Source organism: Ascidiella aspersa, chromosome 6 (genome assembly GCF_963924565.1).
Source record: "Ascidiella aspersa chromosome 6, kaAscAspe10.2, whole genome shotgun sequence".
Classification (NCBI taxonomy): Eukaryota; Metazoa; Chordata; class Ascidiacea; order Phlebobranchia; family Ascidiidae; genus Ascidiella; species Ascidiella aspersa.
In genome coordinates, this window is record NC_139452.1 from 27679669 (window position 1) to 27694165 (window position 14497).

The window sequence follows — 14497 nt, forward strand, 5'->3', positions numbered from 1 at the left end:
CCGGCGCGCCAAGTTCGCCCAGGTAACACATCCACGCCAATATTCAACCGTCTACAGTACACAAACACATTACACAGTAGGTTGAAATTCTTATGTTATGACGTCACGGCATTGAGGAATTTTGTGCACCGTGTTCAAGTTTCAACTGGTTTTCTTAAGCATTAATCCAGGGTGGATTATGAAGTGTTTGTCAATTTTTTACTAAAAATACCCTAAATAATAAGCTTCATCAACGTTTATTCACCGAAGCAATGCACGAATACACACCACACAGACAAAATTACAAAATAATGACTAAAACAGACAATCTGATTGCCATTTTTGATTGGAATCTAAGGCGCAATTTCACGATAATGTTAATTTCAAAAGTTTAGTGGCTGCTAATCGAAAAAATCTTTCCAGCGCTATAGTAGAAAAACAACCACCCGCCACTATTCTTTATTGCATATTCTAATAGGTCGATAGCCTGTTTTTTTTTACATCGTATACATTATTTTAAACAACGAGCAACAACTGAACCCAAACAATTTCAAACAAGTTGCAAAAATCAGCGCCGATTTTATGGGAAAAATAGAATTTCGTCAAGATAAAATTCAACCGTCACAAAAAAGAGAGAAAAACAACAAAGCTATTCTAATTCGATTAAAATAATTTGTAAAAAAGCCACCAGCGTTTAGGAATAGGTTAGCAGCCCTACTTACCCTTTTTTAGATATTATGTAACAATTTTATATCGTACAATACCAATACTAGATCGGCACCTATTTGATATGAAGTCGAACGTTGGAAATCCGCTCACAGTTTATGAAACATTGTGTTTTTTTGGATAGTTTGTCACTAAAACAAAAACAAATTACCGCTGAAACAAAACCATGGCTAAACAATAACATTTTTCTCGCCATTGGCACATTTAATTTTTAACTACTTTGCAATTTGCAATATTAAACAGTAATTGGTTTCCGACTAAAACGAAATGCTGTGAAATCGGCAAAAAAAGCAAAACATGTGACATTTTCTCACACCGCCGATAGGGGGCGCTCACGGAGCGAGAAGTTTCAATCTTGAATCGCAAAAACTCATCGCTTGAAATTAACCGTAAGTACGTCGATTGTGTTGAACCGTAGATTATTCCCGGTGGCCACGTAAAAAACAGTGTCGGTCAGTGTTGCCGAACAAGCGGCCGTTGCCTCTTTCAGCATCGCCTGGTCATCGGTGACCAGTCCGGCGAAGCGAGTCGACCAGCAGCTGTTGCACATCAGATTGTTGTTCCTGAAGTAATCGCCAAAGTCCTGGTCGGCGTCGATGGCCGCCGTGCAGCTACAAGAACTGGAAAATACAAGAATAAAGGTATGGGTAGCAGTAGGCAAATACTCTTTACATGTTTCGTATTCGAAGGGCCAATTCGGGCGTTGGTCTATAGAATCCTGCCACATTCCCGTCTGGGCGTTTACATTGCTAAACAAATATTGGGTTGGGGTGCGAGTTAGTGGTTGGGTTTGATAGGTCAGGTGTGATTATTATATTTATTCTCTCATATTTATTTTTTTCTTGCAATTTTTCTTTAACAACTTGCTTCGTTACAGCGGTAAGACTCTGTATTGGGTTTCATCAAATTCTTGTGATAAAAATCGTTTTTTAGTTGAAATTTGGCGTTTTTTTTTCGTTGAGTTAGTTAACCAGGCTGCATTCCATAATTTGTAGTCTCCAAAGATTCTAGCTAAAAAATTGTTTGCAAAAACCCTACGCTATAATTTGCAGAAAAAGCTATTTTTTCATTGTCACACGGTAATATTCACGCCAAATGACAGCGACAGCATGGTCTTGGCCAAACGTACAAAAGATCTTTAGTGGGAATTAAGGCACTGGAATGCAATCAGGACCATATAAATGAACATATATATAACGCCAACAGGGCGTCAGTGTACGGAAATCAACATTTAATTCGACCCGGAGTGCCAGAGTTTTTGATTTCTTCTTGAATTTTAATTTAATGGCTTTTGACATCCGTGGGTTGTATAGAATTTATTAAAGTACTTCGACGTTAGGTAGTATGTGAGCAGTCTATCTTGATATCAAGTGTTCATCAACGTGACCTTCTCTTTAGTTAAGTAATGCAAATTAGCGTAAGCAGCAAAATTGCTAAAAGTGTGCTGAACTACAGAAGGGTTTCATAAATGCAGGAAGACCGTTTGGTAAAAATTAAGCATTATTTAATTGTAGGCGTCAGACAAGACGAAGTATATCATCACATTAACAGTTCAGTTAAAATATTCAATCAACAGTTTGCAAGCCAACTTTATGTAACTTCATTAAAAAAAATTAGCAGTTTTTTTTTTCGACCTGTAAAACCAGTATGGCAATAATGCTACGCGAACAGCTCCTACATCGATACGTTATCTAAAATCTGCGGTTTACGCTAAGAGCAAAACGCTGTTTATTCATCCAGGAGTTAGGCAGAGTCAGCAAAAGTAGAGTAGTAGGCCTACGCGCAGTTTTGTAAAATGGCCCAAGTCAGTGATTTGACTTCAGTGCACTTAGGTCACTGTTTTCAAATGACTTGACCTGGATGTTTTTGAGGGGAGGGGGGCAAAATAACTAGACCTGATTTAGTTTTTTTTGGCAAATGACTTAATTTGACTTGACTCAAGTCTTTTTGACAAATGACTTTGGTTAAAATGAAGTGATTTTATTGAGAATTTTTCTTTAAATGGGCTATTTTTTGTTGCGTTTTTTTGATTTTTTTGGTTGAGTGATTGCTCATAATCGGGCGGGTTTACCAGTTTTAATTAACGTTTAATTTTCTTCTGATGGCTTGACTTGAAGTTGACTTGCTGTAATATTGACTTGCTATTTATCCGAAAAGACTTGATTTGGACTTGAGTTATTTTACAAATGACTTGAATGAGACTTTAGTCATTTGCAAAATGTCTTGTTTACAAAAGTATATACGTACGCGACCCAGAAAAGGTTAAAACAACGTCTTTTTTGGCAAATACTATTTACATGTTCCGTATGCGAAGGGCCAATTCGGGCGCTGGTCTATAGAATCCTGCCACATTCCCGTCTGGGCGTTTACATTGCTAAACAACTATTAGGTTGGGGTGCGAGTTAGTGGTTGGGTTTGATAGGTCAGGTGTGATTATTATATTTATTCTCTCATATTTAGTTTTTTCTTGCAATTTTACTTTAACAACTTGCTTCGTTACAGCGGTAGGACTTTGTATTGGGTTTAATCAAATTCTTGTAATAAAAATCGTTTTTTAGTTGAAATTTGGCGTTTTTTTTTTCGTTGAGTTCGTGACTATGAACCAGGCTGCATTCCATAATTTGTAGTCTCCAAAGATTCTAGCTAAAAAATTGTTTGCAAAAACCCTACGCCATAATTTGCTGAAAAAGCTATTTTTTTCATTGTCACACGGTAATATTCACGCCAAATGACAGCGACAGCATGGTCTTGGCCAAACGTACAAAAGATCTTTAGTGGGAATTAAGGCACTGGAATGCAATCAAGACCATATAAATAAACATATATATAACGCCAACAGGGCGTCAGTGTACGGAAATGAACATTTAATTCGACCCGGAGTGCCAGAGTTTTTGATTTCTTCTTAAATTTTAATTTAATGGCTTTCGACATCCGTGGGTTATATAGTATTTATTAAAGTACTTCGCATTAGATAGTTTATGAGCAGTCTATCTTAATATCAAGTGTTTATCAACGTCACCTTCTCTTTAGTTAAGTGTTGCAAATTAGCGCAAGCAGCAAAATAGCTGAAAGTGTGAAGGATTTCATAAATGCGGGAAGACCGTTTGGTAAAAATTAAGCATTATTTAATCGTAGGCGTTAGACAAGACGAATTATATCATCACATTAACAGTTCAGTTCAAATATTCAATCAACAGTTTGCAAGCCACCTCTATAGAACTTCAGTGAAAAAATTTAGCATTTTTTTTCCGACCTGTAAAACCAGTAAGGCCACAATGCTGCGCGAACAGCTCCTACATCGATACGTTATCTAAAATCTGCGGTTTACGCTAAGAGCAAAACGCTGTTTATTCATCCAGGAGTTAGGCAGAGTCAGCAAATGTAGAGTAGTAGGCCTACGCGCAGTTTTGTAAAATATCCCAAGTCAGTGATTTGACTTCAGGGCACTTAGGTCACTGTTTTCAAATAACTTGACTTGACTTTTTTGAGGGGGGCAAAATAACTAGACTTGATTTAGCTTTTTTTGGCAAATGACTTAATTTGACTTGACTCATGTCTTTTTGACAAATAACTTCAGTTAAAATGAAGTGATTTTATTGGGAATTTTTCCTTAAAAATGGGCTATTATATGTTGCGTTTTTATAAAAGCTTGACAAGCGCACCGCTCCGAACAAAAATCAGTCAGCAAGGTCTAAAACTTTATTACAAATATGTATTTCGCCATATAAATGGCATCATCAGTTATACCAATGTTTTATTAAAAAAACGTTTCTCCGGTGGGGTTAAATCTATAAACAAAAAAAAGAACCAAGTAGGGGTTATTCATGTTGGTTATTCGTTATTCAAACCAAATGGAAAATTAAAATATTTTTTACTATTTATTTGTACAGATAAACTGATGATGCCATTTATATGGAGAAATGCATATTTCTATTAAAGTTTTAGACCTTGCTGACTGATTTTTGTTCGGAGCGGTGCGCTTCTCAAGCTTTTATATATAGATTTTAGAACTTTTATCGTCGGCATTATGTGTTCTGTTGGAGGGCCAGATTCTGTTGTGAATACACATACAAAGCTTATGTTGTGTTTTTATGATTTTTTTGGTTGAAATGACTTGAATGAGACTTAAGTCATTTGCAAAATGTCTTGTTTACAAAAGTATATAGGTACGCGACCCAGAAAAGGTTAAAACAACGTCTTTCTGGCCTATACTGTAAAAAACAGAAAGGTCAAATCAGATTTCATACTCGCACTTTGCTTTTTGATCGACAAAGTTCAGCACGGCGTTGAAATTTGTGAAATCGAAGGCGGTCGAGTTGGTCTTCGCGATGTAGTCCTTAATGCACTGCTCATAGTTGCTGGTGGTGCGAGTTGGACACTGTGAGCTGTCCCTTCCATCCGTGTACTGGCTGTCCTGCGTTATCGCCTCAAACCGCGTATCTAAGTATAGGGCGTAAAATATTAAGCAAGACGCATTTTTAATAATAATAAAAAACAGCTCCTCTAGTCTGGTAATTGTAATTGTCACCAAACGTTTCGGCGACCTATTCAAATCGCCTTGTTCACTCTGATGAAGGCAATTTAAATAGGTCACCAAAACGTTGGTTACAACCAATACAATTACCATAGGAGCTGTTTGAGAATATTGTTACTATTCCTGGTATCAACAGTTTAGACTTTAGGTAGTTTCAAGGATAAATGTTTTTGAAGGACCTAACTTTGTGACGTAAGTCTAAAAATGTGTATGCCCCTAAGCTAAACAAACAACCTGATCTTTCCCCTGTTTTCGTGGAAAACCGAAAGTACAGTATAGCTGTAAAATATATTATTTTGCAGGATAATTCATTTATGGCAGCTGTTTTTCTTCAAATTTGATTAATTTTAGAAGATCGTTTTCAGAGTAAATTTGCATTATTTAACCAGCTCTGTTTTCCGTAACTTTTTTAGAATTTTTCCAAGTAAAAATAGTGTGTTCTCACTGGACAAGCTGTACAGGTTGTAGAAAAAGTACTTCTTTGTGCATTCTTTAGCCGCCGAAAGCTGGAGACTGCCCTCACGTAAAATCTCCTCGAGTCGCACGTTCCAGCACTCCACAGTGTCGCCCCTGCCATAAAAATCACGAAATAAAAATACTTGTACATGGCGGCACTGACGCCGGGTTTGCAAATATTTGTGGAGCCTAACAAACCATAGCCCTTGCTTTTATTTAGAAACAAGTTCGTCGCAACAAACGATTAGCGTAAAGTAACTCGAGTGTTGTAATCTCGTAAGTGAATATCCTTGACTTATGGCCAGTGTTGTAAACAAGTCATTTTGTAAGTAATTCTTAAATGATTTTTTTTAAGTAATTCTTAAATGACTTAAGTCCCAGTCAAGTCATTCGGAAAATGACTTAAGTCCCAGTCAAGTCAGTCGGAAAATAACTAAGTACAAGTCAAGTCTTTTTGAATAAATAACAAGTCAAGTCCCAGTCCAAGTCATCGGTTGCCCAAGTCAAGTCCCAGTCAAGTCATAATTAGAGCAAGTCAACTTCAAGCCCAGCCCTTGGCTAAATAACGCAATTTTATAATTAATTGCTTAATTAAAACAATTTATTTTAACCCAAGTCATTTGTCCATATGACTTAAGTCAAGTCAAGTCTTTTTGTCCAAAAGACTTAAGCCAAGTCAAGTCATTTTAAAACAGTGACTTAAGTTCACTTAAGTCAAGTAATTGACGAAATTTACAAAATAAAATACTTATATGGAGGCTCCAGCTACTCTGCGGTTTGCAAATATTTGTTGGAGCCTAGCAACCCAGATATCTTGTTTTTGCTTAGAACAAGTTCGTCACAATAAACCAGCGGTTCTCAACCAGTGGGCCATGGCTCACGTCTGCATGCGCAGTAACAAATTTTAAAAGTGATGAAAAGGCCCAAATTTTTTGTCTGGCTACGCAACTGCATTAAGTACCAGCAGTGTTATTAGAGGAGTAGGTGCAATTTGCCATCCACATTCTTATGAAAATAATTTGCTAACTAAACTAAATTGATTTCAAATATAAATTGTTCATTATGTATTTTTTAAGAAGTTTGCCAGTCTAATACTGATTTAATTTGGAAGAATTTAAATGATCTAATTCATATCCACAGGAATTCGATAAAAAAATAAATGATCTGAATTTAATTCTAATCTACAGCAATTAAGGAAAAAATAAATGATCCGGTTTAACTCTAATTTAGTTTAAAAAAATTAAAATACATTTACTTTTTCAAATCTTTTCTACATTACCTTATAAGCCGGTCTGAAACAAATAAAACAAAGTTACTCTCCTATTCACTCACGTGCATTGAGCGTTTGATTGGAAAAATGAAAATGATCTAATTCTAATCTACAGCGATTTGGCAAAACTGAAATGTTCTGATGTTCAGTGTGTTCTCACGGCAACTAGTCAAAACTGAAATGATCTGATTTTCATTCTAATCTACATTAATTTGGAAACACCGAAATGATTTGAAATAAAAAATAAATTAAATCAAAAATAAATTTACTTTTTCAAGTCTGCTATGCGGCACTTTACAAGCCGGTCCCAGACGAATAAAACAAAAGTTATTCTCCTATTCACTCACGTGCATTGATCGTTCGACTTGCCGAACCAGGCGGTGTACTCCACAAAAAACTTCACCACGCTATCGTAATCGGTCGTTGCGTCATCAGTTAGTGACATCATGCAATTGGGAAAAAACGCGATGACGCTCTCGGTCGTGGCCAGGGCCGACACCTGCGCAGCCAAGGCCCGGCGCCTTCGGGCCCCCAGGGACGCCGCTGGCCCCTCGCTGCCAGTCAGCCCGCTTAGTGACGCAAGAGATTCGGCCTCGTGTCCAACCACGTGACAGGCTGTAGAGAGAAAGGTGTTGGAATCAAGTCTTTTTAAAATGAATAAAGTCTCTTTAAAGTCAATCGGAAATACTTGAATTCTAGTCAAGTTACTGCTTTAAAATGTTTTGTTATTTAAAAACATTGCAAACAAAAGTAATCGTCAACTTTATACTTCTGCTTTCCTATAATGGCAAAATCCGAAACATTTCACTATAACTGTGGCACAAAAAAGCGGTACAGTTAGATTTTGACAGCTATCATGTTTACACTCTACAGCTATTTTTATCCTGTTGAAATAATGTGGTATTTGAGTATGTAAATTTTGGCAAAAAGGCAAAAATGTCATTAATTTGTCGCGCTGCTGACTTTACGCAAATAGATCCTCTCATTAACAAAGTCAACGCTCTAATTTTGTATCTAGACTTTTGAATTTCCGATATCACTAACGAAACACGGGTCGATTTGACAATCCTAAAACTGACCAAATAGAATTTCAAAACTAAACTGTTACCAGAATACAATCGAACTTGATAACTATAAACTGGTAACACCATAAACTCTTAAAAATAGAACTAAACATCTATTTGTTGCAGATCAGGGAGTAGAACCGAACGTGAACAGGGACTTTATGAACCGGTTTTGGAACAATTTTTTTGAAACCGTAACCGAAGGAACCGTTTTTTTATTTTAAGGAGCCGAACTGGAACCGAACCGAATATTTTGAAAAAACCTTCTAACCGAACCCGAACCTTTAAAAAAAACGGTTCACTCCAGCATGAAGTCATAATTAGTTGCTTACTTAGTCAAGTTATGATATACGTTGAAAATTTTATAAAAAAAAAAGAATATTAAATAAGAGTGTTAATTCTATAATTTTTCGCCACATTTGTCAACGTAAAAAAATTGTATCCGAATCGAAACTTTATAAACCGGTTTTGAAAATAAATTTAGTCGAACCGGAGCTGAACTTTTGAATTGTTCCGAACCGAAATCGAAACTGAACCGGATTCCGAAAAAATACTTGAACCCGAACCGAACCTGAACCGGAAAAGAAAAAAGTCAACCGACAGTCGACACCTAATCCATCGTTATTGGAGCGAAAACAGCTATATTTAACCCGATTGATCTATACCAAGAGTTCTTAACCTTTTTTGTATGTTTTAACCTTTTAACAAAGATGAAAATCATATTTGCTTCCCTTAAAGTGGAGCTCATTTATTAAAATAACGGTGGGTAAAGTAGTTTCTTGCTTTATATTTGATATGCAGAAAATAGGTTAATTGAAAAAAATGGAACCAGAATAGTCAGAGCTTGAATTCATATTCTTGGATTTACCCGCTAAAATAAAGAAATTTACCCCCTAATTAATTACCTAATTAATTAGTTTGTAACAAAGTAACTTTCTTAAATACAGTACAGCAAGCGTAATGTACACCAATGTACTTAGGTACGCTACGCGCGGATAATGTAATGTAGCTTGATAATGAACAGCAAACCAAAAAGGTCGAGTAAATCGACATCATCTAGAAAACCGAGGTTTTGATATGTACTTGCATCATCATTAGTTAATGCGACTGCCATTATCGAAACGTTTTTTTCAAGATAATGTCGACTCGACCTTTTTCAAATTGAGATCCTCATTTTATCAAAAACAAAAAAAGAAATAATCTAATTTTAATTCTAAATGGTGTAATGTTGATTCTAATATAGTTTTAAAACGCTGAAATAAATCTATAGTTGTCCAAATCTGTGTGCAAAATGCTATCAACAATGAAATGTCCAACTCGGGATAATTTAACTATCTTCAAACGAACTTACCCTCTACAATCCACAACATTGCTACAAAGCACAGCATTGAAATCCATTTTCCTGCCATATTGCATACACCGTTTACCTTTCGTCTTCTGAATACCTCTACATACGCGGGCTGCCAAAGCATTTAAAAACACCTTGTAGCAGTTTCTAAAAATAAGGTCGTTTCACCCGCGAGCTGTTTTTGTTGCAAGTGAGTCGCACAGACTGCGGTCAAGGCGGTTTAAGGCAAACCTGGGGGTGCGTTTCGGCCGCATAAAGCACCCGTTAATCCCCCTAATTAGCTAGCGCCGGCCTGTTTGCCTTACAAGCTTGTGACGACGCTTTTCGTGACGTCAGGCCGTGGTTACAAGCAAAATTTTGGCTTGCGTTGTTTCACAAGCTGATTAAAAGCAATGCATTTACGTTCCATTGTTGTTGGACTAAGTGTCTCATTTGACTGATGTATATTGTATTGTTAACGTTTTTTGTCTCGCTTCTAACCGTGGCATATACTGTAATCATATTTATTTATGCTTTTTCGTGTGTTTTTGCAGTCCTTAACTTCGATACTCTGCCCAAAATGAAAGTGTTTATGCAGCTGTCTCTTTTATGTCATAGCGGTGGTGTTCAAATGGCGGATCTCGGATCTTTTCAGGGGTTTTTGTGTTCTTTTTCAGACACTGTAGCTTTATGAATAGTTGCTTTTTAAAATGGTAATGAATTAATATCTACCCAAACCTATCCACAAGATCGAAAACAACTTAAAGAGTAGCCCATAGGTCAACTAAATTATCAATGAATTAGTTTTCCATAAGACGGAATTACTGGCGCATTAGTTGTTGCTAAACTTTAGGGTAGGCCAAGCAAACCAAAGAGCCACATTTCCCACTTAGTTAACTGTGAAGCAAGTGGTTGAATTATGAGAATCATTAATGTCTTTTGCCTCGTGAAGTAACCTTACTCCCTCAAGTAAGAGACTGCCGCATTCGTAAAGAAATTGTTCATCTTTGGCTGCTTCCTATTTATGATATGTTTAGACACGAATTCGTTGGCTTGAGAGCTTTAGTTCTGAACCATGACCACTCGAATTTGCTTTGTTAAAAATTAGTGTATAAAATAGATTCCCATTAGTTTTAGGCCGTTTCTCAACCAATATTTCTTATAGCGCTAAAAATGCATAATAGTTATCTTTCATTTTTTTTTCATTTTTGAACCACGACCACTCGAATTTGGGCTAAAAGGCATCATTTATTGCTCTGCGGCTCTGTTTTATAACGAAATCAGTAGGGAAAATTCTGCGAGAAAGAAAAGGAAAATACGTCATAATTCTTACTATATTTTATTATAAAACACGTGACACGGGCGTTGGCCTGTGCGCCTTTTTTCAACATTTTCTTTAACGCGCTAATAAACTCTGTCCATATTTAGGCAAACTAAAGCTCTAAATTCTTCGCTATTCGTAGGCAAGGGTAGTCTCACCACTTGTCAAGGATATTAGCTGAGTCACGACGGAAATATTTGTCGAAAACAGCACATCCATTAAGGGAACCGCCCGTGGCTCATTTCACAGGCGAAAACGGAAGAGCCAAAAGGTTTAGAGATTTACAGTCGTGAAATCGCAACACATAATGCAAACATTTGAAATGACTTGAGCTGCTACAGCTGCAAGGAGCCACATCTAGCAAATAATTTAAAACTAGCAAATAATTAAAATTATTAAAATTAAATTAATATCACACCGTATCTTTCTTTCTTATACATATAACTTTGGTCAGTTAGATATCTTATAAATGTTGCATAATATGTAACATCATTGCGCAGACTTCATTGAGCGTCTTTTAAATAAAGGACCGACAGCACGGTGTCAAGGTCAATTGACTCGCTTTCACAAATAAGGGAAATAGTTTGAACATTAATATATCCCGTAATGTTACTTTAGGGGGAACGGTAAAAGTATGGCGCTATACAATATCGTGCGCAAATATGCAATGGAAATGCAGCATAAATACATTTATGAGTTAGGCGACTTCTTTGGTTCACTTACCAAACACTCATGAGATGCATGGCCTTTTCATCAGTGTATAGTAATGACTAAAGTCATCGACTTGACTTAAGTACAATTAAGTCACAGTTTTCAACATGACTTGACTTGGACAAATGACTTGACTTTGACTTAAATGTATTGAGACTAAATTAAGTATCTTGGAATTAAATCAAAAATTTATCTCAAGTTCTGCACATTAACCATTTCATTGCTGCATATTGCCTTTGTGATATTTTTTAGTTGAATTGTAGCTCATATTCGGACCAGTTTAGCCCTGCTTCACATGATGAAACTTTTAATCGTTCACTTTTACCTTTTTAAATTGCCTTGATAATTCGGCATAACTTAACTTTAAAATAGTTTGGGCGGCATTTTGCTTTTGTTTATACTGTGGGACACGTGCTATCTACTATTTGGTTTAGTCAAGTTTGTAAATAGTAAACGTTGTATATCATCATTCAAAAATAGCTTCTCTGCAAACACATTCTTCAACGTTTCAGTGGTCTATTCAAGTCGTCTTTATTAAGGTAAATGACTCCGAATGCTGGCATTACAATGCATGTGCTACATCAAGTAAAACTATTTGATTTGATTTTTATTATGCGAACTCGTATTGCAAGTTTGACAGAAGATCAACAGAGTTTTGCTGCATATGAAGCGGTAGAAATAATGCATTGTGTTGAGCTGAGCAAACAGGTTTGACTTTTTTTAAGTTCAAAAGATTAGCTTGCGGCAAATCCACACTAGCTTGCGGCAATCTGGCGTGCATGTTCTAAACCACAAACGCAATAACGGTTTACCAACTTTTAGCGCGACTCTATACTCAACTGTGTAGGCTAATCCCGGTCAGCTCTGGCAGAGCATGCGGTTGAACTCCGACACGGAATTGATTGGGATAACTGTAAAATTCTAGACTAGGAACCACACTATTGCAAAAGACGGTTCATTGAATCATTCCGGATTGACAAATCTCCTAACACCATGAATAAAAAGGATTCATGGTATCCGGCAATCTACTCGTCGTTGTAGCTATACGCAATAGCTGATGAACGCCGTTGGCCGACGGCGCAGTTCTGCACCGGATGACTCCGGCGCGTCACAGCTTATCGCATACTTCAGCGATGTCTAGAATTATTAATTTTAATCTACGTTTTTTCAATTTTTTACTTCTCACTATATAAGATGGCTAACGCACTCTCGTTTTAATTATTAACCCTGATGAGGTCAGCTGGTATCTGCTGCCGAAACGTCGGTTTATACTTCGTTTACACCAGAAGAGCGATTCATATTTATTTATTTATTTATTGTGTAGGCTAATGTTAATTGGATAAATAGATGTTTGGTAAACAATTGCAATTCCCGAAAAGGCGAATTTTACTCCACGATTTTAAGGAAGACAATATAATTTTAACGTATTACTGTAAACGTCCTAACAAGAAAAAAGTCTATTTGTTTGGGTTCGCTAGAGTTTAAATTAATTTTAAAGATTTCATAACCATCTTTAGACAAACGTTTCCAGTTTTGTGCATGTCAAAAAGATGAAATAAATTTGTGGCACACATAACGAGAAATAGTATTTGGTATGCTACGCACGCATATGTAATGTAGCTTAATAATGAATCTTAATGCATTAACTGATTATGGTTTTAAAGCAGGAGACAGGAGTGAGCAACATTTTTCTAATCACCGACCACAATTAAACTCAGAAAGGAGTCTGTGGGCCGTTAAGTTTTAACTTTGTTCATTTACGCATGCTTATTATAAGAACCGCAACGACTGTTAATCAGGGATAAAACTATAGGGTATTTTGCAATTGATAAAGGGCCTAATATATGTTACACTCGATGAAGGTACAAGATGTGCTCAAAGCGAAAAAAATTTGCTTTTACGTAGTTGAAATAGACAACAAATATAAGGAATGGCCTCAAGCCCAGTTTGTAGCATAGGTCGGGGGCCGGATGGTTTGCGAAGGCCGGCCGGATCTGGCCCGCGGGCCCATCCCTGTTTTACTGATGATGAGACAAGAACCTATAGAAACGTCTTTGAAAGATGACGTCGATCTACTCGACCTTTTAGGCTTTGAGATTCATAATTAAGAGAAAAATAACTTGACTATCACCCGTCATTCACGAGAAGAAGACAACAGGTAAATATGCCTGTCGGTGTATTCCACCTTTTTCCTGCTGTGTCGGCCAGTTTAAGCAGCCACAGCCCTTTGAGCGAAGGCAAAACAGCACCATCAAACGGTAGACAACTGTGCATTGCTGTAGTGAGCGGTGTCAGTCAATGTAGCGGAACAGGCGGCGCTTGCTTCTTTCAGGTTGGTTTGATCTGCGTCGACCAGCGCCGCGAAACGGGTCGACCAGCAGCTGTCGCAAGAGAGCCCGTTGTCTTCGTAATAACGCGCGAATTCGGCGTTTGCCGCTTTGGCCTCGGCGCATGTGCACCCGCTGCAAAGAGAGGACGGCAGCGTTAATTCCTGTGCGATTTGAACCAGGGCTGCGAAGTCGGTTAAAAAAGCGAGTCCGACTCCGACTAAAGAAATTAACCCGAGTCCGACTCCGGCCCAAAAAATGATCCTGAGTCCGACTCCGACACCAAAATTGAGCATGAGTTTGACCCTAAATTTTGAGTCCGACTCCGGCCCAAAAAATTAAACCAAATTCGACACCGAATCCGACTCTGGCCCAAAAAATGATCCTGAGTCCGACTCCGACACCAAAATTGAGCATGAGTTTGACCCTAAATTTTGAGTCCGACTCCGGCCCAAAAAATTAAACCAAATTCGACACCGAATCCGACTCTGGCCCAAAAAATGATCCTGAGTCCGACTCCGACACCAAAATTGAGCATGAGTTTGACCCTAAATTTTCAGTCCGACTCCTGCCCAAAAAATTGACTCGAGATCGACCCATAATCCGACTGCGGCCAAAAAAACTACCCGAGCCCGACTCTGACACCAAAAATGAGCTTGAGTTCGACTCTTAATTCCAAGTCCGACTCCAGACAAAAAAATTATCCCGAGTATTGAGTCCGACTCCTGCCAAAAAAATTACCTGAGTCCGACTCCGGTCAAATGTGCGATTTTGTCAAGGCC

The 14497-nt window shown here is 37.5% G+C and overlaps 1 protein-coding gene across 1 annotated transcript; it reads right to left on the bottom strand.

Annotated features, from left to right (window-relative positions):
• Positions 1 to 384: 384 nt before the first annotated feature.
• On the bottom strand, positions 385 to 9509 carry LOC146141086 (uncharacterized). The gene is made up of 5 exons (XM_083392337.1): positions 9381 to 9509; positions 7313 to 7580; positions 5685 to 5809; positions 4953 to 5145; positions 385 to 1325 (listed from the first exon to the last, which is right to left on the bottom strand). The coding sequence occupies exons 1-5, from the start codon at positions 9499 to 9501 to the stop codon at positions 1076 to 1078; spliced, it is 957 nt and encodes a 318-aa protein (XP_083248463.1). The 5' UTR covers positions 9502 to 9509; the 3' UTR covers positions 385 to 1075.
• Between the last annotated feature and the right edge of the window lie 4988 nt (positions 9510 to 14497).

Bases quoted from the DNA above. Each gene is read 5' to 3' on its own strand.
- LOC146141086 (XM_083392337.1), bottom strand. From the start codon at position 9,501: ATGCTTTGGCAGCCCGCGTATGTAGAGGTATTCAGAAGACGAAAGGTA. The intron at 5,810-7,312 runs GTGAGTGAATAG...TTTTTATGGCAG, and splicing joins AAGTCGAACGATCAATGCAC to GGGCGACACTGTGGAGTGCT. The intron at 5,146-5,684 runs GTGAGAACACAC...CCCTATACTTAG, and splicing joins CAACCTGTACAGCTTGTCCA to ATACGCGGTTTGAGGCGATA.